The 25,578-nt window shown below is 41.8% G+C and overlaps 4 protein-coding genes across 5 annotated transcripts; 2 read left to right on the forward strand and 2 right to left on the reverse strand.

Annotated features, from left to right (window-relative positions):
* Positions 1–1,406: 1,406 nt before the first annotated feature.
* Positions 1,407–7,475, reverse strand: LOC136442070 (NLR family CARD domain-containing protein 4-like). Of its 2 annotated transcripts, none has more exons than XM_066438685.1 (5): positions 7,343–7,475; positions 6,240–6,852; positions 5,634–5,759; positions 3,307–5,454; positions 1,407–2,696 (listed from the first exon to the last, which is right to left on the reverse strand). In XM_066438685.1, exons 2-5 carry the CDS (start codon positions 6,835–6,837, stop codon positions 2,527–2,529), a joined length of 3,042 nt encoding a protein of 1,013 aa, XP_066294782.1. In that variant the 5' UTR covers positions 6,838–6,852; positions 7,343–7,475; the 3' UTR covers positions 1,407–2,526. The 2 variants fall into 2 exon arrangements, with proteins under 2 accessions (XP_066294782.1, XP_066294781.1); XM_066438684.1 differs by having other exon boundaries at positions 3,307–5,460.
* A 912-nt stretch (positions 7,476–8,387) lies between these two features.
* LOC136442074 (NLR family CARD domain-containing protein 4-like) lies at positions 8,388–13,495 on the forward strand. Its single transcript, XM_066438689.1, has 4 exons — positions 8,388–8,719; positions 9,617–9,730; positions 10,234–12,393; positions 12,746–13,495. The coding sequence occupies exons 1-4, from the start codon at positions 8,698–8,700 to the stop codon at positions 12,925–12,927; spliced, it is 2,478 nt and encodes an 825-aa protein (XP_066294786.1). The 5' UTR covers positions 8,388–8,697; the 3' UTR covers positions 12,928–13,495.
* A 288-nt stretch (positions 13,496–13,783) lies between these two features.
* Positions 13,784–19,895, reverse strand: LOC136442075 (NACHT, LRR and PYD domains-containing protein 1b allele 5-like). The gene is made up of 4 exons (XM_066438690.1): positions 19,579–19,895; positions 18,990–19,115; positions 16,301–18,484; positions 13,784–15,915 (listed from the first exon to the last, which is right to left on the reverse strand). Exons 2-4 carry the CDS (start codon positions 19,093–19,095, stop codon positions 15,731–15,733), a joined length of 2,475 nt encoding a protein of 824 aa, XP_066294787.1. The 5' UTR covers positions 19,096–19,115; positions 19,579–19,895; the 3' UTR covers positions 13,784–15,730.
* Positions 19,896–21,510: 1,615 nt separating this feature from the next.
* LOC136442072 (uncharacterized) lies at positions 21,511–25,273 on the forward strand. The gene has a single exon (XM_066438686.1). It carries the CDS (start codon positions 21,685–21,687, stop codon positions 24,490–24,492), a length of 2,808 nt encoding a protein of 935 aa, XP_066294783.1. The 5' UTR covers positions 21,511–21,684; the 3' UTR covers positions 24,493–25,273.
* The last annotated feature ends 305 nt before the right edge of the window (positions 25,274–25,578 follow it).

Genomic DNA, 25,578 nt, shown 5'->3' on the forward strand with positions numbered 1-25,578 from the left:
TAAATTAAGCCCCACCTCAAATGAATTTTCTGAAGGCGTTTTTGAAACACGATTCGGGAAGTGTTTTCGAAAACGCTTGGCTCGAACGTAACGTTATGTAACGTAATGTTAACGTTAAACCGGGCCCAAGATGGAAGAATCCCCAATAAAGTTAATTGGTATCTAGACTCCAGAACGTATCCCTCACCTTGATGAAGAATCCCATGACTCGCAGTCCTCAGAACTTCTTAAAACGTCGTCTGCTATTTGGCTAGCATCTCCTGCGCTCGTCAAGGAAGAGTTTTCCGTGTGGTCAATGTCTACATCCTCTTCTTTGTCAGTCTCAAAATCGGTAGCAACAAGGTCGTCTTGAGTTGAGACGTCAACCTCCCTGTTTATGACACACACTTCCTTCTCTGTCTCAACGGGGACGTCTTCATTATTTGAGACGTCTGCTATCTCATCCATGTCATCCGAGACATCCATGTCTATCGCTTCGTTTAAGTGTCCACAGCTTCTTTCGCAACGTCTTGAGGCTCAGTAGCGAAGTCCATCGCCTCTTCTGCAACATCTAACGTCTCAGTTAAGACGTCTACCGTCTCAACTGGGCAAAGCTGCCAACTATGTCGTATTGAAGGGCGGCTAGCCGCGCCGATGGTAGAAGAAAGTGCTTCCAATCCTACAAAACCTGACTCCAAACTTCGCCGCCGTCCTCTGCTAGTTCTCCTGGTCGGGGAAACGTTTGGGGACTAGGTAGGAGACGCCGGCACGCGACCCTGACAAAATTACCCGATCCGCCGAACGGAATCGTCTTCAAAACACCAGTTATAATAGATACCGTTCCTTATCTTTTATTTTTATTCGAGAGAACGAATCGAAAAGGAACAGTTCTTGTTCATTAGAAACTTTCGAGTTTTTGAACCTGATTCGATTCTTGATTCATTAGTATGACGTCTCAACATGACTTGAGCTCCCGAAATGACTTAGATGGGAGATATTACGTTAAAGAGTTTGCCATTTAGTCTGTGTAGCGAAATATATTGCTGTCCAGCGCCGTAACGGTTCATTGGAGAGCCGCGACTTTACCAGGCTAGTGTGTGGATAGTGAGGTCAGCACCAAGGACAGGACTACTCACCAGATTGAATATGGTTTTCAGCACCAGGGACAGGCTGAAATCCAACCGTGTTCGCTTTACCCACCCCAAGGCCTACTCCCTTTGTGTTGACAAAGTTAGAGGGCGGGTATAGCTAACATAGTTGGATTTCAGGCAAGGTTCTTCTTGCTTAGTTGTACAAGAAGTTGAGCACCAGGGATGAAAACCGTATAGTAACAATGCACATTGATCTAGTGGTGTAGAATATTCTGCTTAAATATATTGAATTTCTTTCTTTCACAGTGAGCAAAGGACTGAATCAAAGTTTGATAAATAGCACTGATTTTTTTATTGCATTGGAGGTCAAAAACCTTTGTGCCTTTTCTTGCATAAGAATATCCATATACAATACTAGTAACAAGCAATGACTGCACCTAACCCTGATAGAATACAAGAACTAATTGCAAAGTCAAAAAATTACTTAAATATACATTGGATCATTGGTTTTACCTACTTTTACAGAGATCGACAGTCAACACAGTGAAGCATGCTTAAATTCTAAGGTAGAAACTGTACATATTATATAGATACATACTGTCTTCACAGCCAGGTCAATATGTACAAACTACAAGTACAATGTAATCTAAGACTTTAAATGCATTTAGATACACAAGCATACTGAATTGCCACAAGATGTTACTGATATTCCATAGTGGTAGAAAATTCATCGACTGTCAATAACAAGCAGAAATAGTCTGATTCAATTATGGAAGTTCACAAGTAAGGGATAGTAAGTTGTGGAGTTTTTGTGTCAAAATGGCTGACTTGAAGACAGGTATTACCTGTGAAGCCATTACAAAAATACTACCACATACAAATGCATTTATTAGTGGCGTCGAATGGCCAAGTGACTAGGGTAGCGAACAAGAGGTCAAGAGGTCACGGGTTCAATTCAAGGCATTCCTGGTTAGACATTGTGTTCGAGAGTAAGGCACTTAACATGACTTTCCTCACTCCACCCAGGTGTTAAAATGGGTACCTGACTTCAGTTGGGGAGGTAGAAGGCGGTGGAAGGAGAGGGATGGGCTCCGCCTTCCAATACCTTGTTCTAGACACAGTGGATACAAACGCACTGCCCTGATGCATCAAAAGGCCATGGGACTACCTTTACCTTTTTTTATTCAATCCATTGCAAAAATGCTGCTACATACAAAAAAGGTTATTATATGGAATCAAACCCTGCAAAACACACCATGTGTGCCTCAACATTGTCTAGCTTTAGCCTACATCGCAGACCTCTTGGAGCGGCAGCATTTGTTTTGGGTCTCTAATGCCGGCAGAGGGAGTTTTGCCGCCGAGGGAGTTTAACCACCCTCTCTGGCAGCATTAGAGCCTTAGCCCAATCGCAAATCAGCGCTCCCGGTGCTCCAAGAAGTCTGCGAAGGAGGCTAGTCTAGCCTAGTGGTTCCTGGTGTTCCCAACACACTTTCACTCCTTCTTTCAACTTAGCACGGACCGTCTCTCTCTCTTCCTCTCCAATACAGCGGGACTCTCCCCTCCGGACTAGGTTCAACTGGTAATCCACCTGCTTCAAGTTTGGACAGTGTTGTCGGAGACTGGATGCTGTGGAGACAAAACACAAGAGACAACTCATTGTTATTATGTGGCCTCATCGGTCCCTCTACTCTCATATTGGTATCTTATTAGCCAAAGAAAAGCCTCAGTCATTTAATGTAGACCTAGATCAAAAGGGACATGAATAATGATTTACAAATTGAACATGTTTCAAGTAACACGTTTTGTATATGTATACCATGTTACTTATGTTACTTGTGACAGTTAAGGAAAACTTAAAACAGAGGAATGGCTCCGGCTAGTTTTTGACGTGATTTTAGACGTTTTTGTCGGGCTTTCTATTTTGTCCAGTTTTCTTTGTGTCTCCAAGCCATACGTATGGCTTGGCCACATAAAGAAAATGGGACATCTGCTTTGAGAGTAAGGTAAACTAGCGTTATAAAGATTAACACAATGTTTTGAAGAAAATTGTGAATTGATTGAAAATTATATAAAGATAAGCCAAGAGAGCTGTGAACAAGTTGATAAAGCTAGAAAAATCAAAGGCTCTGTAGTGTGATTTATTGGTCATATAAATAAAAAAATCTATTGAAAGTAACGTTACATATATTCACTTTTTGCACGCTGAATCCATCAAGGATCAAACACCAAACAGTACCTATTTCCAAGAGTTCCTCCAAGCACAGTTGGCAGAAGAACACTTTGAAGACTTCCAACTTGGGTAGAGAAGTCACCAGCTCTGCAACATCCTTGCCAAGGTCGGTCAGGTCATTTCCGGAGAGGAAGAGTTCCTCAAGGTCATTTAACTGTCTGATGGCGGGAAGCAGTTGTTTTATGTCCTCTGGTCCAAGGTCATTCCAGGAGAGGACAAACTTCTTTAACAATCTTAAGGATGGAAGATACTTGGCCAACAGACTGGGTGCTTTTTCAACGTACACCTCATCCACTTGTTTTAATAGCTGTCTTTTTGTCAACTTTCGATTCAGCCTGATAGACGTGGTGCAGTTGACTTCTTGCTGTCCCAGTCGTGACTGTCGCAGGTTCAGCTCAGTGAGGTTGGACAGCTGATGCAGCTGTTTAAGGACACTGCCAAGGACAAAGTACTGTGTGTTCACCAAACGGAGCTGCTCGACCTTCTTCTTACCATCTACTATTGCATGTGATAGCACGCTGTACAGTCTTGGGTTAGCACCTGAGAATTGGACAGTATTTCTCTTGAACATTACTTTGGCAAATTGTTCTGTGTGCCCACTCTCATAGCAGCATAGCAAGAAAGCTTCCATGCTGTTTTGGTAGATGAGAAGTTCATGTGGATAGTCGTTCCACTGCCCCACACACTGCAGTTCTACCTCTCTGCCTTCGTTGTCTGAGAAGCCGTCCAAATTCATGTCCGTGTTCCATCTCTTTCGGAACCTTGCTCTGTAGAAGAAGGTGTAGAATTCTTCCTCGAGGTGTTTTACATTGGAATGGCTGAAGATATCATCAAGGTGTGAAAGGATGAATCTTGCATCTTGCCTGAGTCTTCCACAAGTGAACACTAACAAGTTATTAAGCTGCAGGACACTCTTCAGATCCGGAAAGCAGCTACAGAGTGTGTCTTTCTTTGCTGCGTCATCTTGACTTTCAAGTTTGCCGGCAAGATGTCTTCCTGCAAAATACTCCTGCATGGTCTTGTGTGAGAATGAAAATTGGTTGGCAGGGTTCAGCTTGGATGAGTTCTTCTGCATAAACAAGAGGCCCAAGTGGACTGGAGCTTCATGGCCTGTCTTACAGTACTTGTGCACATCTTCTTCACTGAAGAGGAGGGTGTTCTTTAGCAAACCGTCAAACGCTAACTCTCCTAGTGATGACAGTGTCTGCTCAATCTCTTTTGCAGTTTGGGGGCTTGTGTCTTTTGTCCGGTACCTTTTTACAAGGTAGTCTATGAGTTGATCATAAAGAGGGCAGACCTGGTCACTTACTGGAATGTTGCTATCTTCTTCCCAAAGAAGACAAGTCAGGACAAGAAGGAAAGGCACGGACAGGATCTCTGTATACAGAACTGTGGGGGTGATCCTCTGTACCAGTGCCTGTCCTTGCTCTGGGTTGTTGTTGAACCAGTTACGGACAAAGGAAACAACATTATCTGGACTAAACCCCACAATCTCCACCCTTGTGTCTGGGTCCATGAGACCGATAGCATCAGAGATGTGTGTTGGTCTTGTGGTGACCACAACAGTGCTTTTCTGCAGTATATTGTAGTTGAGAAGACTGTAGATTTCCCCTGACTCCTCTATTTCAAACTCATCATACCCATCTAGAATAATGAGAACTTTGTCATTGTCTTTGATGAACCCTGAGAGGTCATCTTTGGTAAAGTCTACATCATATGGTAGCAGCTGGTCAAAGATACAGTCTACTAATGATTGTGACTTTTTAACCTGTCGCAGGGCAATCTCAAAAACTAGGTCATACTTCTTCAAGGCTTCTGAAGACTCATTTGTCCAGACTTGCAACAGTTTTGCTAGAATGGTGGTCTTTCCTATCCCTGCTGCCCCCCATATCAAAATGTGCTTAGGATTTGGACAGTCTTCTCTACTACTTAATATGTCCTCTATAGATTCCACTGGCTTTCTTTTGAAGTCTCTGCTGGTGCCACATTTGTTATGAACCATCAGATCTACGCTGGTGAAAATATCATCTACATTAATGGTATCATCCTTGTTCCATGGCAGTAGCTGAATTTTGCCACGCCTTTTTCTGTAGTGGTTCTTGAGGGTGTCTTGACACTTCTCCAGTGGGAAGGGCTTGTTTGCTGTGGTGATTCCTGAGTCTGGACAATTGAAAGAGAAAAGAGTAAAAAGTCAGAATACATGTATAAGCCAAAATTCATACAAATCCATCAAAAGGATTTTGAGTCAAAGGTGCAAACACACAAACACAACCAAAAACAGTACCCCCATCTGAGGTGTACCTCCTTCCTGGATGTAACATGTACATGCTTACCTTGTGAGTATGAGTTGGAATACTGGTAGATGTTAACTTCTGAGTTGTCTCCAGTTGTCACCGTGATATTATGGTCACCAGTCACGGTAGTATTCACCTGTCTGTTGGGAGCCTCCCAGGTAGATTCTAATAAAACAGATTGTGATACAACATTATGAAAAAGTGACTATTTTTTTATTTCAACAAAATACTTATACATGATACAGTGCACTACATGCATACACACTTGCATCTTGCAGATTTGTTCTTATATTGGAGTTAAGAATACAGGGTTTTGCAGGGTAGAATATTTCATGCTTGGTATCTTGAATCACATTGGAGGAACTCTCTGTACTCTGTACTGCTTTTCGAGTCCTGACTGCACATGTAAAAGTAGATTTACTTCTTTACAATTGTCATTTTAGCAATAGTTAAACTTCTATGTAGTATGTTAAAGTTACCATACATTATATCCAGTATTGCAATTCTTGTGCAAGAAAGTCCTTTCCCCCTCTATGCTTGCCAAATCACATGTTGAGTTACACTCATTCACCCCCCTTGAGATTTACACTGGCAGCTGCATTGTGTAATAAATATTACCAATAAGTAGTAATAAAATGCACACACCTTCTTGATGCTTATCTCCCATTGTGTTGATTCCTGGTTCTGCTGTGCTACTGACACCAGGGTCATCTGGTTGATGTACTGATACAGGAACAGTTGCAGTTCTAGTAGAACTCCCAGGACCCATGTTATCATGTGTACTCTCAAGACCACTGTCTGGAGGACTACATGCCATATTTTGTAGCATGACATCAGTTCTTCTTGCACCTGTATCCTCACTGCTCTTATCTTTCTCACCTTTGCCATCTATACTCTCTTGGTGACTACCGTCTTCAGCATCATGTACAATCTTAACCTCAGTTATCCTCGTACCTTCATCTATACTACAAATACTAATGTCCGCGTGGTCACTCTTTTGAGCATCATGAAGTTGCTTTGGAGTACTTTCAGCTAGAGGTCTAGTGTCTTCTGATGTTAAAATGTTCTCTGGCTGTTCTTTCTTAAGTCTACTAGGAGGTCTGCTCTCTTTCTTAAGTCCACTAGAATGTTTGCTTTTCTTAGGCCTGAGTGATCTGAATAGCGAGCCCTGTCTCCTTGGTTCTTTGCCTCCTCTCGAGGAGTCTCTGTCGGATTGACGTCTTTTGGAGAGCAAGTTTCCCATGTCGTCTGCCAAATGCTGGAAAAATCAATTTCATACATTTTCATTCTCATTGTAACGTTAAATGTTATTATTTATGCAACATACGTTGCCATCAAACTTATGGAATTTCTTATGGTTGCTTGAATGGGTCAGATTCAAGTAGTGTTGAAAAAAACTGAGACATTTTTCACAAGTTACAAAGTTCAGAAATAAGGTGCCCCCCTCCCCAATCCACTGTCTGTACATGTCTAGAACCATAACGTTATATAAAGTTTACAAATTGTACCTGGGCCCATAACTATGAGACGAAGATTTTCCATGCATATCATATATCGGCAGTGAAAGCCACCTGAATATATAGCAATCACTAAAACTTTAATACCAGCACGATATATCATAAACGATAACGATTATTTTGAACAGCTGTAACGTATACTCATATGTGCAGTAGCTTCACGTCACACTCGTGTAAACTATTCACCTTGAATATTCACATTACCGCTGTGAAAACGAACTTAAAGCTTACCTGCAGCGATTAAAGTGCTTGCTAATCGTATCATTAACTTGTAATCATCGTTTTGACGTGTCGTCAATCCAAAGTTTCAGAACAGAGTAACCATGTTTCGGTACCGATCCGACATCTTCTTACTTCCGGGTTTGTAGTCCATAGTCCCACGTGACGTTTTTTTGCAGTACTGATATGAATTAATAGTCGGCGCTTCAGTTCATATTTGAATGTTGTAAGTACTGCATTTACATTACTGAAACGGCCGTGAGTATTGTGGTCGCCAACTTCTAATGCATGGTTATCGAAGCTTTTCAGCCAGTGTTCTGAATACGTTAGTCTATCCGTATTGGAAATTTTAAACTATAATCCAACACAAAATCGAATGTTAGTCTATCCGGTTTGCATTGCTGGCGTAATAACTGATTTTGCATCTAGCACATATCCCTAAAATACACCGTTTCAAAAAATGGCGAATTTAAGTACCCCGCGAATTTATGTTAACCAACGTTACATCATCATGTAAGGTTAATCGTGGTGAAGGTGAGATGATTTGTGCTGCCTAAATGACGTAGAGATGGACGAGATCGATGTTACAATAGTTTGCGATTCAGTCTGCGAGGTAAAAACTATCGCTGTCTAGAGCCGTAACGGTTCCTTTCAGGGCCGCGATTTAATCAGACTAGTGTGTGAACTGGATAGTGAGGTCAGCACCAAGGATAGGTCTACTCATCAGGCTGCGGATGGTTTTCAGCACCAGGGACAGGCCTGATTCATGACGTATCATCATCTCTTGTTTTACGTTAACAGGTCACGTGTACGTGACCTGGCTTACCAAAATAAAGCGAAAGTATTGATATAAGATTTTGATATGATAGCAGCATATCATAGAGAATATCGGTTTCGGGTCATAGTACAGTACTATGAAATCAGTTGTGATTGAAATCATTTAATTCATCAATGCTTGTATTCCTTCGCAACATGCGAATATGCCCAATGGGGGCGTGTCCATGCATTGGGCCTGGTCACGTGAACCTAGGTGCAAACCCGGAAGTGAGGCGCGCCCGCCATAGTTACTCGACACCTTTGTTCCTTGGCGTGGGTTCACATAGAGTTTAAACTAGTCGAAGTTGCCATTGTGACAAGAAACCTAACCGTATCTCGGTTGAATCTGAGGCATAGCGTCGCTTTCCGTCCTGTAGCAACTTGTGTAGCCCTGCCCAGCGTGTGTGACCCCGTTTCCCATGGCGTCGTGACGTCAAGGTGTGGGTCTCCGGCGACAGACTGAGAACAGAGCGGCTACCGAGAAGGGAGAAAATACAGATTTTTATTCCTGCCAACCCAGCTACGAGTGTGACTTCACCCCCACCGCTACCATGGCCCTGAGCCACACCTCAGGTATAAAAATATTCATCACAATTAATGATATTTGTATGCATATCTTAGGCGACAGTCGAATAAACGTTGCAGAGTAGTTGGTTTGAGGTTTCACTATGAATGATATTGTGTTTACTTGACAAAGGAATTTGTTTACTCTACTCTTGATACTTAAATGCGCCTGTCTGTGTTCATCTTAAAAGGCCCAGGGTGGGGGTGGGCATAACTGGAGTGGCATGTGTAGTCCAGTGGCTGGTGACCCTGCCTCTGGACCAAGAAATTGTGAGTTCGAATCCTGGCTGTTGTCGCTCACCCAACATGCATGCCACAGTTTTTTTAGGATGGGACATCAAGCCATGGTCTACTGTTAATGTTGATTGTACTTGTGGAAAAGAGCTGGGAGAGTTCCCCAGTACAGAGGCCATGTAAATATTGTACATAACATCTGTCTTCTCTGTCACAATCATTTGTTCATTGAGTTCACTTGAACTAAACTGGCTTGAGATGACTTTCACTTTCATCAAGGAGGTCATAACCTCCTTGCTTTCACTTTCACTCCAAACTGTTTAAGTTCAGTATAATTTTACTTTGTATGTCAAGTTCCTCCATATATAGCAACTCAGATCCCTGACTACAAGTCCACAAGTACCACTATCACTTAGACCTTTACTATGATAGTCCTTATCTATAGCTGAGCTGCAAAGCCTTGACTGCCTGTCAGCAAAAACCTGTAAAACGATTGAATGCATGACATGATATGAATAATATTGATGATACTACTATGAAGAAATAAGATGATTATCTCCATAGCAAAACCTTGTGATTTATAAAAAATATACCTTCTAAACATGCATGCTCAGTCAACATATAAACAGAATACTCACTATTATTATTTATGCTTGTAATCTTTTCTATTAGCTCCAAAGCCTACTAATATGCAAGCCACTGTGACGGGTGACCATAATATCTCTGTGATAGCTGGGGACAATTCATCAGTTACCATCAACCAGGGACCCAACTCACAGTCACAAGGTAAGCATGCAGTCATATCTATATTCATTGTACCAGAGGTAATTCGAACATGAATGTTGACTCTGATATACTTTGAAAAGTCTTCTTTAATACACAGGAGTCATTAGTAATTGTTTTCTAGAAATGTGTGGGCAAATGTTATTTTGAGTCTTTGCACTATGCACTCGGTACAATTATGTTTGTGGAAAATTTGTCAAAAAGGATCATAAAGATCTCTGAGTGGGGAAAGAAACAAGTTATTGCAGTTCCAAAGAGAACTGCTAGGGGGTCACTGAGTTTAATAAATTCTTTCTTCTTCAATTTCTAATACCTAACTTGGCCAGGTTTGTGAATAGTCTCTGCTATCATAGTGATGTACTTGTACATCTAGTACATCATGTATATGATAACCGTATGTTGCTCTATAAGATGATTTTACAAACTTTAGACTACACCTAATAGCTAACCTAAGGTTTAATTTTGAGACTTCATAAAATATATGAATTTGATTTATGCACATTCAGGTGACTCCACACAAACCTCACACCCCTTCCCACTGGAGGAATGCCAAGAAGCTCTCAGGAACCACTACAGAAAAAGACGTAGCAAAGTCCAAGTTGTACCATGGAATAAGGAAGATACTGTTGATGTACATAAAATCTTCACCAGTGTAGACCTACTGGCACACAGGAAAAGCGGCAGCGATTTCAAAGGGCAACCGTTACAATCCATAACAGACATATTTGATAGTAGCGAAGAGTGCCCAGATCCTCAGCACATTTTGATATGGGGGGCAGCAGGGATAGGAAAGACCACCATTCTAGCAAAACTGTTGATGTCCTGGACAGATAGGACTTCGGAAGTCTTAAAGAAGTATGACCTGGTTTTTGAGCTTGCCCTACGAGAGGTTAAGAAGTCACAATCATTAGTTGACTGCATCTTTAGCCAGCTGTTACCATATGATGTAGGCTTTACCCAAGATGACCTCTTTGAGTTCATCAAAGACAATGACAAAGTTCTCATCATTCTAGACGGGTATGATGAGTTTGAGGTCGCGGAGTCCCACGGTACGTACAGTATCTACGATCTCCTCAATTACAAGATTCTGCAGAAAAGCACTGTCGTTGTCACAACGACAACGACACGTCTGGCTGATGTTACCCGACTTATGGACCATGATACAAGGGTGGAGATTGTGGGTTTCAGTCCAGACAACATGGCTTCCTTTGTCTGTAACTGGTTCAGCAATGTTGTCAAAAGGAAAGAGCAAGGCGATGCTTTACTGCAGAGGATCAGCCCCACAGTACTGTACACAGGGATCCTGTCAGTGCCATTCCTCCTTGTCCTGACCTGTCTTCTTTGGGAAGAGGATAGCAACATCCCAGTAAGTGACCAGGTCTGCCCTCTTTATGACCAGCTGATAGACTGCCTGGTAAAAAGGTACCTTACAAAAGGTGCAAACCCCCAAAGTTCAGGAGTAATTGAACAGACACTGTCGTCACTAGGAGAGCTGGCATTTGACAGTTTGCTAAAGAACACCCTCCTCTTTAGTGAAGAAGATGTGCACAAGTACTGCAAGACTGGCCATGAAGCTCCTGTCCACTTGGGACTCTTACTGATGCAGAAAAACGTATCCAAGCTGAACCCTGCCAATCAGTTCTCGTTCTCACACAAGACCATGCAGGAGTATTTTGCAGGAAGACACCTTGCAAACAAACTTAAGAGTCAAGACAGTGCGGCTAGGAAAGAAACACTTTGCCACTGCTTTCCGAATCTGTGGAGTGTCCTCCAGCTTGACAACTTATTAGTGTTTACCTGTGGAAGGCTCGGACAAGATGCAACATTCATCCGTTCACGCCTTGATGACATCTACAGTGAGTCCAATGTCAAGCAATTGGAGGAAGAGTTCTACACCTTCTTCAAGACAACAATGCCCATAAAAAAATGGGAGACTGACATTACATTGAAGGGGGTCACTGACAATGAAGGCCATGAAGTAGAGCTGCCATGCCTAGGCCAGTGGAATGACTATCCACACAAGCTTTGCATCTATCAGAATAGCATGGAAGTGTTCTTGCTGTGCTGCTATGAGAGTGGGCTCACAGAAGAGTTTGCCAAAGTACTGTTCAAGAGAAATGCCATCCAGTTTTCAGGTGCTAACCCAAGACTGTACAGCGTGCTGTCACGTGTCATAACAGATGGTAGGAAGAAGGTCGAGCAGCTCCGTTTGGTGAATACACAGCACTATGTCCTTGGAAGTGTCCTTGAACAGCTGCATCAGCTGTCCAATCTCACCGAGCTGAACCTGCGACAGTCACGACTGGGACAGCGAGAAGTCAGCTGTACCACACCTGACAGGCTGAAGCGAAAGTTGCTGACAAGGCAAAAATCAAATTTTGTTGTAAACGATGCAGCAAAAGCACCCAGCCTGTTGGCCGAGTATCTCCCATCCTTAAGATTGTTAAAGAAGTTTGTCATCTCCTGGAATGACCTTGGTCCAGAAGACATGAAACAACTCTTCCCCGCCATCAGACAGTTAAATGACCTTGAGGAGGTCTTCCTCTCCGGAAATGACCTGACCGACCTTGGCAAGGATGTTGCGGAGCTCGTGGCTTCTCTACCCCAGTTGAAAGTCTTCAAAGTGTTCTTCTGTCAACTGTATTTGGAGGAACTCAAGGAAATAGGTCAGTGAGATACATTTAGCAAGCTTACATGTCTAGGCAACATTTTTTTTTGATAATTCGAATTCCATCATCATAAAGGTTGATACTAATTTTATAGATTTGTAAACTTGGTGTAAGCCTTAATGGGCAAAGTAAGAAAACATCCAATTTCTCTTTCTGACACCCTTGCAAAAGATTTGGTACAGATATGCATTTTATTCTTTTATTCAAATTAGTAATCACAAAATACTATCCAACTTTGTGCAGCCACATCAAGCCAGCTTGAGGTTTGGAGTTGACAGTACCGATATTGAAGAATTTTTGTACATGTGCTACAGATAATAATAATGATTGTGTTGTGTTGTTTCACCAGCATCCAGTCTCCAACAACACTGCCCGAACCTGGAGCTGTTTGATTTCCAACTGAATTTAGTCGAGAGGGGAGAGTCTACCTGTATTGAGGAGGAAGACAAACAGGCAGTATGTAGAGAGTTGAATGAAGGAGTAGAAGTGTGTTGGGAAACCTCGAGCTCCCTTGGAGGTACCGGTACATAGACAATGTAGGCCATGCCATTTATACCATCTGAGGTTATTGCACTGTAAATCATTCCTCAGCCCACAACAATGTACATGTATTCAAACTTCTCTCTGCTGCCAAACTCTGTAATCAATACTTCAGAGTTATAAAGGTTGAAAAGTTTCTTTGTTATGAGTTTTTGGCAAAATGGCAGGCAAAATGAAAACAACAACACAGGCATTCTTTGGTAGACGGCCCCATGCTAACATATTGCATACTAGTAAACACAATAGAAAGATATAACGTTACAATTCAAACTAGAAATGTGTACAAATGAACTTGTGACATAATGGAACAATTGTTTATATATGAAGGTATTAGAAAACTTGGAGGACAAGCTCAAGGGCAAGTACATGTACCAAGAATAAGAATTTGGAGATTGATATATAATCACTTATCATGTTACCTGACTGAATCCTTGAATTTCTCACAATCTTGATTTTCTTTCAAATCCCAGCAAATCAGGGTTACTGAAGAGTCCATGTATTTTTTTTGAAAGTATCCAAAACAAAGGGGGCAAATTAAAGAACCAAAACATTAAATTGATGTGGCCTTCAAAGTCTGAGAACCTCCTTGATTAGACAAGTTTGCTCCATTGTTGCTGTGCTCAAAACAGTAACTAAAGCTTTAAAAAAGCTGGATCTGAGGACTTATTTTCTTTTTCTATGGTTTGAGGACCAAGTTTTCAGACTTGATAAGTTTTCAAAGATGTCACATGATAATTAAAAAGAAAGTTATATATCTAAATATCATCAGATCCTTATCTAAAATTCTTTTTAATGCAAGACACAGAGCTCACTCACAGAGACTTTTTGTCCAGTTTGCCTGTCTGTATATGATTTTAGAGATAGCTTTAATCTTTGTATAACAATCTGAAACAGATACTTCAGATGACCATTCATACATACTTATGGGATGAGAAAAACTCAGGTAATGTTGCATGTTGTTGTTACATTATGGGGCATGTACTACACTACACATGGTTGCATTGCTTGGCCTTGAGCAGCAAATTGAATTTCTACGGGACTTCTGTATTAAGACTCTTAGCTACTTGAATCTCAGTCAACATGTATATTCTCCTCTACCAGACAGTATGAACATTTCCTTATTAAAAAACAACAAAATACTGTTGGCCACTCTTGTACTAGAGTTGAAGCAAAACACAACAAAATACAGAGACCAGGAAATAGAAATCAATTTACAGCCAGCCAGCCTGCACTGAAATAGCAGATTACATTTAACGTTAGAACAAAAGGCTTAGCTTGAATTACAAATATATAAGAACACTGCCCTGCATGTACATATAAATAAAACTGACGCCACAAACATTTACAGAGATCTTTTTTCTATAAATACACTCTCCCATATCTGAAAATATCTATCCTACATTCCACTAATTTTTATGATAGTTTTTTTTTTATACATGACGATATATCACACAGGAGGACATACATATCGGAAATACTTAGAGTTTGATTTTTGTGTGTCTTAAACATGAAATAGCATCAATGAGGTTAAACTCTTTAAAGTGCATTTCACAAAACTTGACATAATATAGGAATACACCGAATAGAGTCAAATATTTTCCATTCCATACTATTTACAATTAAAACAACACACCACAGACCTTAACCATACCTGTGTCAATAGTGACAAATAACAGCAATGCCTCTTGGCATTACTATCATTTCTTATTGTGACTTACAATAAGTTAGCCAACACAATATTTTTTGTTTTTGTTTTTCACATTTAAAAAGTTACTGTGCACTACAGTTAAGTCCCATGCAAATTTCTATAAGTTTCATTGTATAATGTAGAAATCATTTGTAAACAATTACTGACTGTGTAAAACATGTAAAACTACCTCTCCATCCATACAGGTTCCCACAATAGGCTGATTGTTCACAGCAAACAATGGATAATGAAACAATCATCCAAGGACTAAAATGAACCTGCCGTACAACATTTCTGTGACCATTTCTATTTTTTCAAAAGAAACCAATTTGAAATCTATTTCGTACAAATGCAGTTTACAATGCTCACATTTAGCATTTACCTGGAATTCTAAGAAATTTGGTCCAATTGATGTGCTTTAATCATGATGATATGTCAACATTCAGAATTTAATATCATGATTGGTATGTTTAAGTGCACTTAGTGACAAAACACAATTTCTATATATACATCTAGTTAGTTATCAAAAGTACATCATATCAAGCTATTTGCTTGGTTTATAGACAGGGCATCCCAAAATATTTTGGGGGGATCTATGGATTAACAGTTACATGTTGTACCTGGTAGCTTTGCATATCAATCAATTTACATGCTGTCCCAGTATGAGGAAAAGCAACAGTGGCAGTGAGTGGGGGGAACGCATGTACATGTGTATGTAATTACCAGGGTAACAGGATTTCCCCTACAAAAGGTGGGCATCTAATTTCTTTGTTTTCTTCCGAAAGACACCCTGATGCCCTGCTAGCTAATAGCCTGCATCATATCTCAACATTGTAACAGTTTATCATGATAAATATCACATTGGACCCAACAATTATCATTAAACTAATTACTTCCAGCTTCTTGACAATTTCAAGCAAAGGACCTATGGAGTAACATACTGTACATCATTCATAGTTAAAATCTGGCAACTCAATTTGAGTTTTATACAAGTAATTTGAGTTTTATACAAGTCTATATACATGGAAAAGTTTTCAAGAAAACTCTTTCGGCACAAAATAAAATCACTGCAAACAGTCTACCTGGAATGTGGTTACCTTACAATACTCAAGGCCCTTGTTGAGTTGGAGGAAGTTTTCTTGCCCCAGATGGTACGAACACCTGGTCCCTGAGTGCAGCCTTGACTGTGTCCATCTCTCTCTCTCCAATCCAGATGGACTCATCAGACTGGATGGGGTTCAACTGGAAGTCAAACAGCTCCAGGTCTGGACAGTTGTCAGTAAGACTGGATGCTGGGGGGAAATGAACAATTTGAAAGAACAGTTTAGTCTCACATGCGCATCATGGACATGCACACAATCATTCAAATGGTGGTCCGTCAATCTGATGAGGACCGCCATTCGTCATCCATCATTTGGTTGGGTCGCATGTGTTCTCCTGTGGCTGTGAGAGAATTATGAATATCATGAAAATAGGGTGCCTTGAGTTCAAAGTTTAATTTCTGTCATTGAACTGGAAAAACTGGAAAAGGATAGTTAAGCCAAATTTGAGCTGTATCAGTACTAGTGTGTGGAAGTTACCCATAACAGAAGATTACGAGATTTCACTGTATGTCCTATGAACAAGTCCACAGGTGGTTAAAGCTACTAACATTTTTAAGTACACATACATATGTACCTATCATCTGGATCTCTGCAAAGGTGAGTTGGCAGAAGTAGACCTTGAAGACTTTCAACTTGGGAAGGAAGGCTACCAGGTCAGCAACGTCCTTTCCGAGGCCACCAAGGTCGTTTCCAGACAGGAACAATTCTTCAAGGTTCCTCAGTTCCTTCATGGCTGGAAGGAGTTCCTTCATGTCTTCTGGTCCGAGATCATTCCAAGAAATGACCAGCTTTTTCAGCGATCTCAAGAGGGGTAGCTGCCTGGCTAGGAGAGCAGGTGCCTTGGCCAAGTCGTCTTCAGACGTCTTCAGGATTCTTCTGTACTTGAACCGTAGTTCAAGCCTCCTAGGGATCGTGCACGTTGGTAGGTGTCTACCCAGTCGCGACTGGCGCAGGTTCAGTTCGGTCAGACCCGACAACTTGTCCAGCATCTCGAGAGTTAGGCCGAGGACGTAGTTCTGCGTGTTGACCAGACGGAGGTGTTCCATCTTCTTGATCTTCTCGCTTTCTTCATCTATCATGTGAGATACCACGCTGTACACCCTCGGACTAGCACCTGAGAACTGGATGGTGTTCCTCAGAAACACCTGCTCAGCAAACTGAGCTGTGAGGCCACTCTCGTGACAGCAGAGGAGGTACAACACGATGTAGCTCTGATATGTCAGCAGCACGTGGGGGTAGTCGTTCCACTGGCCCGTGAACTGATGCGTCAGATCTTCTGCACTTGCGAAGTCCTCCAACTTGAGGTCCTTGTCCCAATCTTTCCTGGACTTTCCTGTGGCAAAGAAGTTGTAGAACTCTTCCTCCACAAGATGTACATTAGGTGTGCTGTGGATGTCGAGTAGATGATGTAGGACAAATTTTGACTTGTCTCCCAACTTTCCACACAAGAAGATGAGAACTTCGCCGAGTGTCTGGACTTTCCTGGCTGTTGGGAAATAATACTGCAACATTTCCCCCTTCGCGGCCTCCTCTATTGTGAACCTCTCTGCTAGGTACTGCGCAGCAAAGTACTCTTGCATGGTCTTGTGGGAAAATGAGTACTGGACAACAGGATTTGTCCTGGATGGGCTTTTCTGTTCCTTCAACAAGCCCAACTGCACCAGAATTGTGAAGTGTTCTCCACAGTACTTGAATACATCTTCCTGATTAAACACTGTGACTGCTTTTTCCTTCAACAGGCATTCAAAGGCCAGTTTTTCCAGTGCACGGATGAGTGTTTGCACGTCTTCTACAGGGACAGGGTTCTTGTCTTTTGCACCGTAGCGTTGCACAAGACAGGTCACCACCTGGTTGTAGAGAAGGCAGATTTTGTCACTGAGTATCACATTCTTGTTGTCTTCCCACAGCAAGCAGACTTGGAGAAGTAGGATGGGTACTGAGAAGATTCCTGCACTCAGGAGGGTTGGGCCAATCTTCTTCAGCAGTTCTTCTCCTTTAGTTGGCTGTTCTTTGAAAAACTTCAAGATGTAGCTCTTGACGTTGTCTGGACTGAAGCCCAAGATCTCGACGCGGGTGTCTGGCTTCATCTTTGAGATGACATCCGAGGTGCATGTTGGTCTTGTGGTGACAAGGATGGAGGCTTTGGGAAACAATCTGCCTGTGAGGAGCTTCATGATGTCGTGATCTTTGTCTAGTTGCAATGTAAGTTCATCATAGCCATCCAGGATGATCAAGACTCTGTTGCTTCTGTGAAGATAGTTTTCCAGGACTTGCTTCATGTGCACGTCATCTTCAGGCATTAGCTGATCAAAGATGCAGTCCAAAAGAGACTGTGTCCTCTCAACCTTCCTCAAGGCAATAGCAAACACAAAGTCAAAGCGCTGTAAGACTTCTACATCTCGTTTGTTCCATTCAGTCAATAGCTTTGCAATAAGCGTGGTCTTCCCAATTCCAGGGGCCCCCCATAGCAGGATTCGTGAGGGATTGGCACAGCTGGGATTGAAAGTTGCATTGAAAATGTCCGCAATGGATTCTAGAGGTTGTCGATCAAAAGCTTGGCGCCGAGCATTGTAAGGAAGATAGTCTATTGTGGTAAATGTATCTTCCACATCCAAGATGAATTCTTTGTCGTACGCTAAGGGTTGCTGCTGACACACCTGTCTTTCATAGCGTTGGTTGATGGCATCCCGATACTGCACTAACTCTAAGGGGAGGGGACTTGGTTGTTGTTGTTGTTGACTTGGCAAATCCTCATTTTCTGTAAAAGGAGAGTACAAATGAATATTTAGAATATCAAATATGTCAAGTCTGTAATAAAACACGTGGATACGAGTCCATACAACAGCAATCTTTGACAATGTCATGACTGGGGTTGTCTCTCTTGTTTACAGTCAAGATTGAATAAATGAATATGAGTCCCTTAAAATTTAACTTCAAACTGAATCATTAAATCTTTATTAGTGTTGTACATAAATTGATGATGACAACAGTTACAACTCTTCTACAAGTTCTAGATTTAGCAGTTGTTGCCATACTTCAACTTCAACTTCGACTACCCCCAAATAACCCAGCGAGGGGCAAAGTAGGGGCGGAGGAGTTCCCAGGCTAAGGCGGGCAGGCCTCCAGCCTGGCGTGGAATGACTCAACGGTGGGAGCCGTAACAACCGCGCCAGGCAGGGCGTTCCACTCGGGTATGGTGCGGGGGAAGAATGAATGTTTGTAAGAGTCTGTCCGGGCGTTAAGTGGTTGAAATTTGAGCATACCTTGTGCAGTGCTAGTTGTGGAGCTTGTACTAGTATAAATATCCACATCTTCTTCTACACCTGGGTTGACCATAGTTGGATCCAGACCTTGTCCTGCTTCGGCCATCTTGACTTCTCCTTATCTTCCTACAAAAAAGTTTAATAATAAAATATGTAACGTTATCGCTTCATCAACACTGCTGTAAGCGTGCTGCCTTTACTGACAATATACCGGAGTGTGTGTCTCCCCAATGTCAACCATGTCATTAACGTCACTCACTTTAGTACCACTAGGACATATTGTTATCATAATCAAGACATAGTATTATCTAGCCGTGATAACTGTTCTTGTTCTTGTTTGGTATACTGTCCAAACAACATCCCTTGGTTGGGGTAAAACTGTTACATTCTTATACATTGGTCTATTGTTTGGGCTAATTCTTACGGACTAACAGTTACATCTGAGAATTTCTTTCTTTGTACCCCCGAATTATAAGGTAAGGCCGCTTGGGCATATATAGCTCCCAGTTACCAAAAATTATTTTTTTAAATACAATGTACCTGAAATACAACCGTAGTAATGTGAATTATATTCAGTGTGAACCCTTACCTTCTTTGATGTGCTCCTAGATGACCGGTGTGATGCAAAATTAAAGACAATATACCACAAACTGAACGTTAGTTTCGCGTCAAGTTCTGGCGGGAAAACAGTTACAGCGTTACTTTACTTCCGGGTATCCCGAGGCACAAATTTTCTCACGTTTCCTCCACATTTCGACAAATCAGTCGGCTGTCCTTTGCCTCAAAATACCACAGAAGTCATCTGGCTTCTGTAGTTTAATTCTAAGGACGAAATAGTGTTCCCTTTATAGCTCGGAACAAACAGAAATGCTGGGCTTTCCCCACAGATGGGTTTTACCCAGTTTCAAACCCACGGTCAAAGGTCATAGTTGAATTATTGACAGACGCGACACCTGGCGATTTCTGGAGGAAAGGCAGTGATACTTCGGAAAAATCAAACAGGTGGTCAATGTTGCGTTTGAGGGAGGATTATACTGGACTATATATATATAATATTTGAATATGCGAGTGAAGCATGGGACCCACTGTCACCCACACTACAAGGACCACATTGAAGATGTTCTAAACAGAACAGCTAGATTTATCTCCAAACACCCACAAAAGTCCCCTTCCACAAGGACACTGTTACAGACACTCCTACTTTCCATGATCCAAGAACAGTCTTCGGAGATTGGAACTCGCTATAGGGAGAATATTTGCCAGGGAGGTTTGGCCACCAGAGGGTTTCATTTGCAGGCGGGCGAATTATTAACCTTACCATGGATTGACTCTACTGGACAACTATATATTCCTTTTTTTGACGAATTCTACGATAATACGCCCGTAGGAAGGTCTGGAGGAGGCTGATCATGAGTTAATGGGCTTTTGTACTTTTGCTCTCTTCAGACGTTGGTGATGAGTTCAGCTAAACAAACACTCGCGGAAACCCACATTCTTTAATAGTGTTTTGTAAAATGTTGTTTCCCATGTATATGACAGTTGCGTTACTGTTTGGGTCGTATTCTCCAAGTAGCAGAGGTTTCGGTCGCGCGGGGGGATACTTAGTGACAGCTGACTCCCTCCATGAGAGCCACTACTATCCCCCCGACCGAAACCGGAGAATAAAGGTCATTATATTTCAGGGAACAAGGTAAGCCACCACTATGAAGGTACCCTCCTTTCAGCGCCATCATTATAACTTGTGATATATATATGTTTTCCGACAAAACGATAAATATATATATATATATATATATATATATATATATATATATATATATATATATATATATATATATATATATATATATGTGTGTGTGTGTGTGTGTGTGTGTGTGTGTGTGTGTGTGTGTGTGTGTGTATGTATGTATGTATGTATGTATGTGTATATATATATATATATATATATATGTATATATATATATATATATATATATATATATATATATATATATGTATATATACACATACATACATACATACATACATACATACATATATATATATATATATATATATATATATATACAAGTATAAATTGCATACAAACAACAGCATGTGTATAGACTATGCTTAATTACCTTTCTAATTAGCAAATTATAAAGCCGTTGGCAACGAATACGGAGTACTTATGAATACATAGTAAGATCAGTCAAAAAACGTCATATGTTACTGCACGTCTTGAGTTAAGCCCCTTCCCGGATCCCGTTAACATGCTCTTTTCCATTCACATGTGTATGACACAATAACCGGTCAGAAATACCCGTATTCATGTTTGACGCCTTTACTGTCAACACACCCTTTCAGCGGGGCGTTAATGATTATCCAGGTTTAGTAAATTTCGACACAAGTAAATACGAGGGGCTTTTCTTTATGACTAATACATTCTTACTCTGTGGTAACTCTACAGTAGGTTGCACAGAGGAAAAGAATCACAATGATCCGTATCACGTTATCAAATACAGAGTAACTAATTTGCAGTTCCTTATTGACTTCATGACCATGGTTGTGAAGGTATGTGTATGTGTAATGTGTACTGTGATACTTAATTTAGACATCCATGTGTATAAGAATCCACGTACAGAGGGAACTTAACTCAGTTTTAAAAGAAAAACATCTCTAATCGAGAGGCAACGGTGCGAGCGCAACTTCAAACATGGCGGCAAAACTACTGGGGTTACTTTTTGTAACAAACTGTTGTTTGGTATTTGTCTATTGTGTCGCTTCTATAAGTGGTAAGATGTTCTGGATAACTATACCAGAAAACGTCACTGTTGGTGAAGTCATATTCAACCTGCCGAGCTTGTTGAGAACCAAAGTTGAAGAAAAAGCGGAACTTCCGTGTACCAAAATGGAGGGAGATCCGCAAAACCACTTTCGTGTGACGGAGAACTGCACCATTGTGGTCGCCAAACCCCTGGACTGGTCAGTACAGCTCGGCTACCAACTCAAAGTTCGCAAAGGACGTCAGAACATCAGTGTTTACATAGAGTTGACCGACGTTGAAGGCTATCCTACTCCTGTGTATAACGAAATGTGTGCAACCCCAGTCAACAGTAAGTCAGAAGAATTGCTATTTCGCGTTAAGTTCAGTACAGAAGCAGTACTCGAAGCCGGTGACATCTTCCACTATAGCGAGACAGCCAGCAAGCGATCCAGTGGGGCCTGGGTAAATTCAACACAACCTCCTTGGATGTTTCAAACTGGTAACGACGACTGTAACATTCGTATAGTTCGTTACTTTACGGAACCTTATATCACGACAATATTGAATGGTCTATGGGGTAACTATGCCCGTCGGTTGACATGCACTGCCACCGGGGAGCCCAAACAACCCAATTTTTCAATCCAATTGTTCAATCCCAAACATGAGACAGAGTATGGGTTTAATATATTACGAAAGATTGTCCCTACATCTGTCTTGGAAAACGAAGATCTCAACTTCTTCCTATTGATGAACTTCGACTCACTGTCTTTAGAAGAAGTACAGGCATACACCTGCGAAGTTCCGCCATTTGAGGATCCGATCAGTATGTATGGAGTTTTGGTCAAAGGTATCGAATATGTGGATATAGAAGTACATCCAGTAGGATGCCCCAATGCGAAATATGGCTTACTCTGCGATAAAAACTGCACCTGTTTGAACGGCGCCCGTTGCCACGGGTTTAACGGTGCATGCAAATGTACACCCGGCTGGAAAGGAGCGGTTTGTGACATTCCAAAGCAGGACGTTTCTATCACCACGACACCTAGCGACCCTAGGAAGATCTACACATCCACCAACGTCACGTTCCACTGCAGGACGTACAACATCGATGTCGAATTTGTAACTCTGAACTTTCCGAATGGATCCAAGAAATCGGTTAATGGAGAACAAGACTTGACAGTGACAATCAAAAACATACAAGCAGAAGACAATGGTACTTATACCTGCGTGGTTAACGATACAAGTGGAAACATTTGGAACGAAACACTTGTTTTCGAAATCGTGAATTGCCCCCCGAACCTTAAAGGTTCTCAGTGTAATGAAACTTGTGATTGCCAGCACGGAGCCAGCTGTGACCGGTGGGCTGGTTGTGTCTGTCCGCCGGGATGGACAGGAGCTAGGTGTGAGAAAGAATGTCCGGACGGCAAGTACGGTAAAGGCTGTGGGAAGAGCTGTAACTGTTTCAACGGTGCGAACTGTAGCCCTACCGACGGTAAGTGTGACTGCACTGCCGGATGGTATGGCAAGCATTGTAGCAAACCGTGCTCACTGAACGGCATGTTTGGTTGGCGGTGCCAGCACCCTTGTACCTGTAAGAACAACGGCGTGTGTAACAACGAGGACGGTACCTGCACATGCGCATCGTCTTGGACAGGACCGAACTGTGACAAATATGTACCGCTGCTCGAAAGTCTGGTACCGGTGGGCTCCGTGGTCCTACTTGTTGCCATAGTGATGGCGATACTCTACAAAACGAGGATTCTGGCTTGCTCCGCGCCCGAAATGAGTGAGGAGGACAAGATACTTTTCGAGTTGAAGAGAATGGAGCAGGATCTAGCACAGAGCCTTCAGCCGGGCTGGCTGAATCGTTGGGAGAAGAAGATCCGCCATCTTATTCCTGGTCCTCTGATAGGGGAAGGAATGTTTGGACAAGTCAGGAAGGCACAACTGCGCACACCTGAGGGAGAGCTCACCGTTGCCGCCAAGACAGTTCGCGTGGAGGACTCACAGTCTTACCGAGACTTCTACAGAGAAGCAGCTATATTAGTAGCTGTTCACGAACAAAATGACAATGTTCGCGCGTCAAATATTGTTCGACTTTTGGGGCTCATCACCAAGTCTAAAGAGAAGTACATTCTCCTAGAGTATGCCCCAAAGGGCGATCTGCTAGGTTTTCTACGGCAGGTAAAGAATAGAGACGGGGAAGTCCTACTCGGCAACCTTCTTGGATATGCTGTCCACATATCACGAGCTCTTCAAGAGCTGGAACGCCTGAAAATCGCCCATCGTGACGTGGCCGCTCGTAACGTCCTCATCACTGGCGACAACGTGGCCAAGTTGGCTGACTTCGGACTGGCCAGAGATGTCTACGCTACTACTCAGTACGTGAAAGCGAACAATCTTGGCGTTGACGAATTCCTTCCGCTGAAGTGGATGGCGCTGGAGTCCATCGAGACCGGCGAGTACACCTGTGAGAGTGACGTCTGGTCCTTCGGCGTGCTGCTGTGGGAGATCGCCACGTTGGGAAACGATCCATGCCTTGACGACAAGATTCACCTGACCTTTCTTCAGATGGTAGGGATTCTGAGGCAAGGGATACGGATGAAGAGGCCACCGGGATGTCCAGAGGACCTGTACCGACTGATGAGGGCGTGTTGGCGCGACGTTCCTGCTACAAGACCGACTCCAGATGGGATAGAAGAGAGGCTGTTGCAGATGATTCCACATGAAGATATTGAAATAGAAACTGCGTTCTGATCTTTCAGATTAGAAGTAACTTATATAAATGGTTTGCTTAAGTTATAGTTTGATCAGAAGCATATTGGAATGCTTTCAAGCTTTTTTTCTTGTCACTTAACGCTAGTAGAAGATCCAATATCATGTATAATACACTAAACGCTTTACCCGCGTTTTCTGCCTGTGTGTTACTTGGAATATTAGAACAGGAATGTGTTATCTTTAGTTATGATAGGATTCAAAAGTTCCTACCCAATATGGCGTCTTTAGTCGTAAGTTTACCACCAGCCTTGTTAGTAAAATAGATGAAGTTTGTGTAATAGGTCACAGTGAATATGTTAATAGATATGTTTATACGGAAGAACTTTATTGCACGACAATTGTACATGGTACAAAGTATGGCAAGAATTCGTAAACATAACACAAAGTAGGAGTATAGAATAAAACTTAACATCCTAATTACTAATACAATACAATAAGGGCTAGCATACGTTTTCGATATAGTGTTATAATCGAGTTGGTTTAATCATTAGTTTCGGTATTTTTTCTAATGTGAAAGCAGTCGTTTAGATATTTACCTATGCTGGCATTGTGGGGATTGTTGCATTTAAATATGTACTCAAAACGGTCTGTAGCATCGAGACTCTTAAAATTTGTACTTGTTTCGAGAAGTGTGAAGGATGGCGCAATAGTCCGGAGGTTTAAAATTGTTCTCCAGGCCTAGGGTGGTTGGTTGTTCATCACGGTTATTCTCATTGATAACCTGACAAGCAGCAAATAAAGATTCTCATCGATATCATTATCCGTGAATGTTTTGTCTACGATATCAGCTATCATCATCATTCCCATACATGTGATAGGTAGATCATCGATAGGTAACCGATAAATACTTATTGATGATCATTATCATTATAATGCAATTGACAACACACATCTGATATAATAGGTTTTATCTACGAAGGGAAGCTTAATCAGACACATTTTCGCCATTGTGGAAAAAAAAAACTAGACGACAAGAAAGCCATTATTGGATTGACGTCACAAATGACGTCATCACATGTGATACCATGTACCGATTTGCATAAGCAGCTGATTCCATTCCCATCG

This window comes from Branchiostoma lanceolatum, chromosome 9 (genome assembly GCF_035083965.1).
Source record: "Branchiostoma lanceolatum isolate klBraLanc5 chromosome 9, klBraLanc5.hap2, whole genome shotgun sequence".
In the NCBI taxonomy this organism is placed as follows: domain Eukaryota; kingdom Metazoa; phylum Chordata; class Leptocardii; order Amphioxiformes; family Branchiostomatidae; genus Branchiostoma; species Branchiostoma lanceolatum.

What these genes read in the sequence shown, in the direction of transcription:
- LOC136442074 (XM_066438689.1), top strand. Translation starts at nt 8,698, where the DNA reads ATGGCCCTGAGCCACACCTCAG. An exon ending in ACCCAACTCACAGTCACAAG is followed by an intron (nt 9,731 to 10,233) that starts GTAAGCATGCAG and finishes ATGCACATTCAG; the next exon opens with GTGACTCCACACAAACCTCA. An exon ending in GGAGGAACTCAAGGAAATAG is followed by an intron (nt 12,394 to 12,745) that starts GTCAGTGAGATA and finishes TTGTTTCACCAG; the next exon opens with CATCCAGTCTCCAACAACAC.
- LOC136442075 (XM_066438690.1), bottom strand. Translation starts at nt 19,095, where the DNA reads ATGGCCGAAGCAGGACAAGGTCTGGATCCAACTATGGTCAACCCAGGT. An exon ending in CACAACTAGCACTGCACAAG is followed by an intron (nt 18,485 to 18,989) that starts GTATGCTCAAAT and finishes CTCCTTTTACAG; the next exon opens with AAAATGAGGATTTGCCAAGT. An exon ending in TGCAGAGATCCAGATGATAG is followed by an intron (nt 15,916 to 16,300) that starts GTACATATGTAT and finishes ATTTCCCCCCAG; the next exon opens with CATCCAGTCTTACTGACAAC.
- LOC136442070 (XM_066438684.1), bottom strand. Translation starts at nt 6,837, where the DNA reads ATGGGAAACTTGCTCTCCAAAAGACGTCAATCCGACAGAGACTCCTCG. An exon ending in GGGAGATAAGCATCAAGAAG is followed by an intron (nt 5,760 to 6,239) that starts GTGTGTGCATTT and finishes CTGTTTTATTAG; the next exon opens with AATCTACCTGGGAGGCTCCC. An exon ending in TTCCAACTCATACTCACAAG is followed by an intron (nt 5,461 to 5,633) that starts GTAAGCATGTAC and finishes TCAATTGTCCAG; the next exon opens with ACTCAGGAATCACCACAGCA.
- LOC136442072 (XM_066438686.1), top strand. Translation starts at nt 21,685, where the DNA reads ATGGCGGCAAAACTACTGGGGTTACTTTTTGTAACAAACTGTTGTTTG.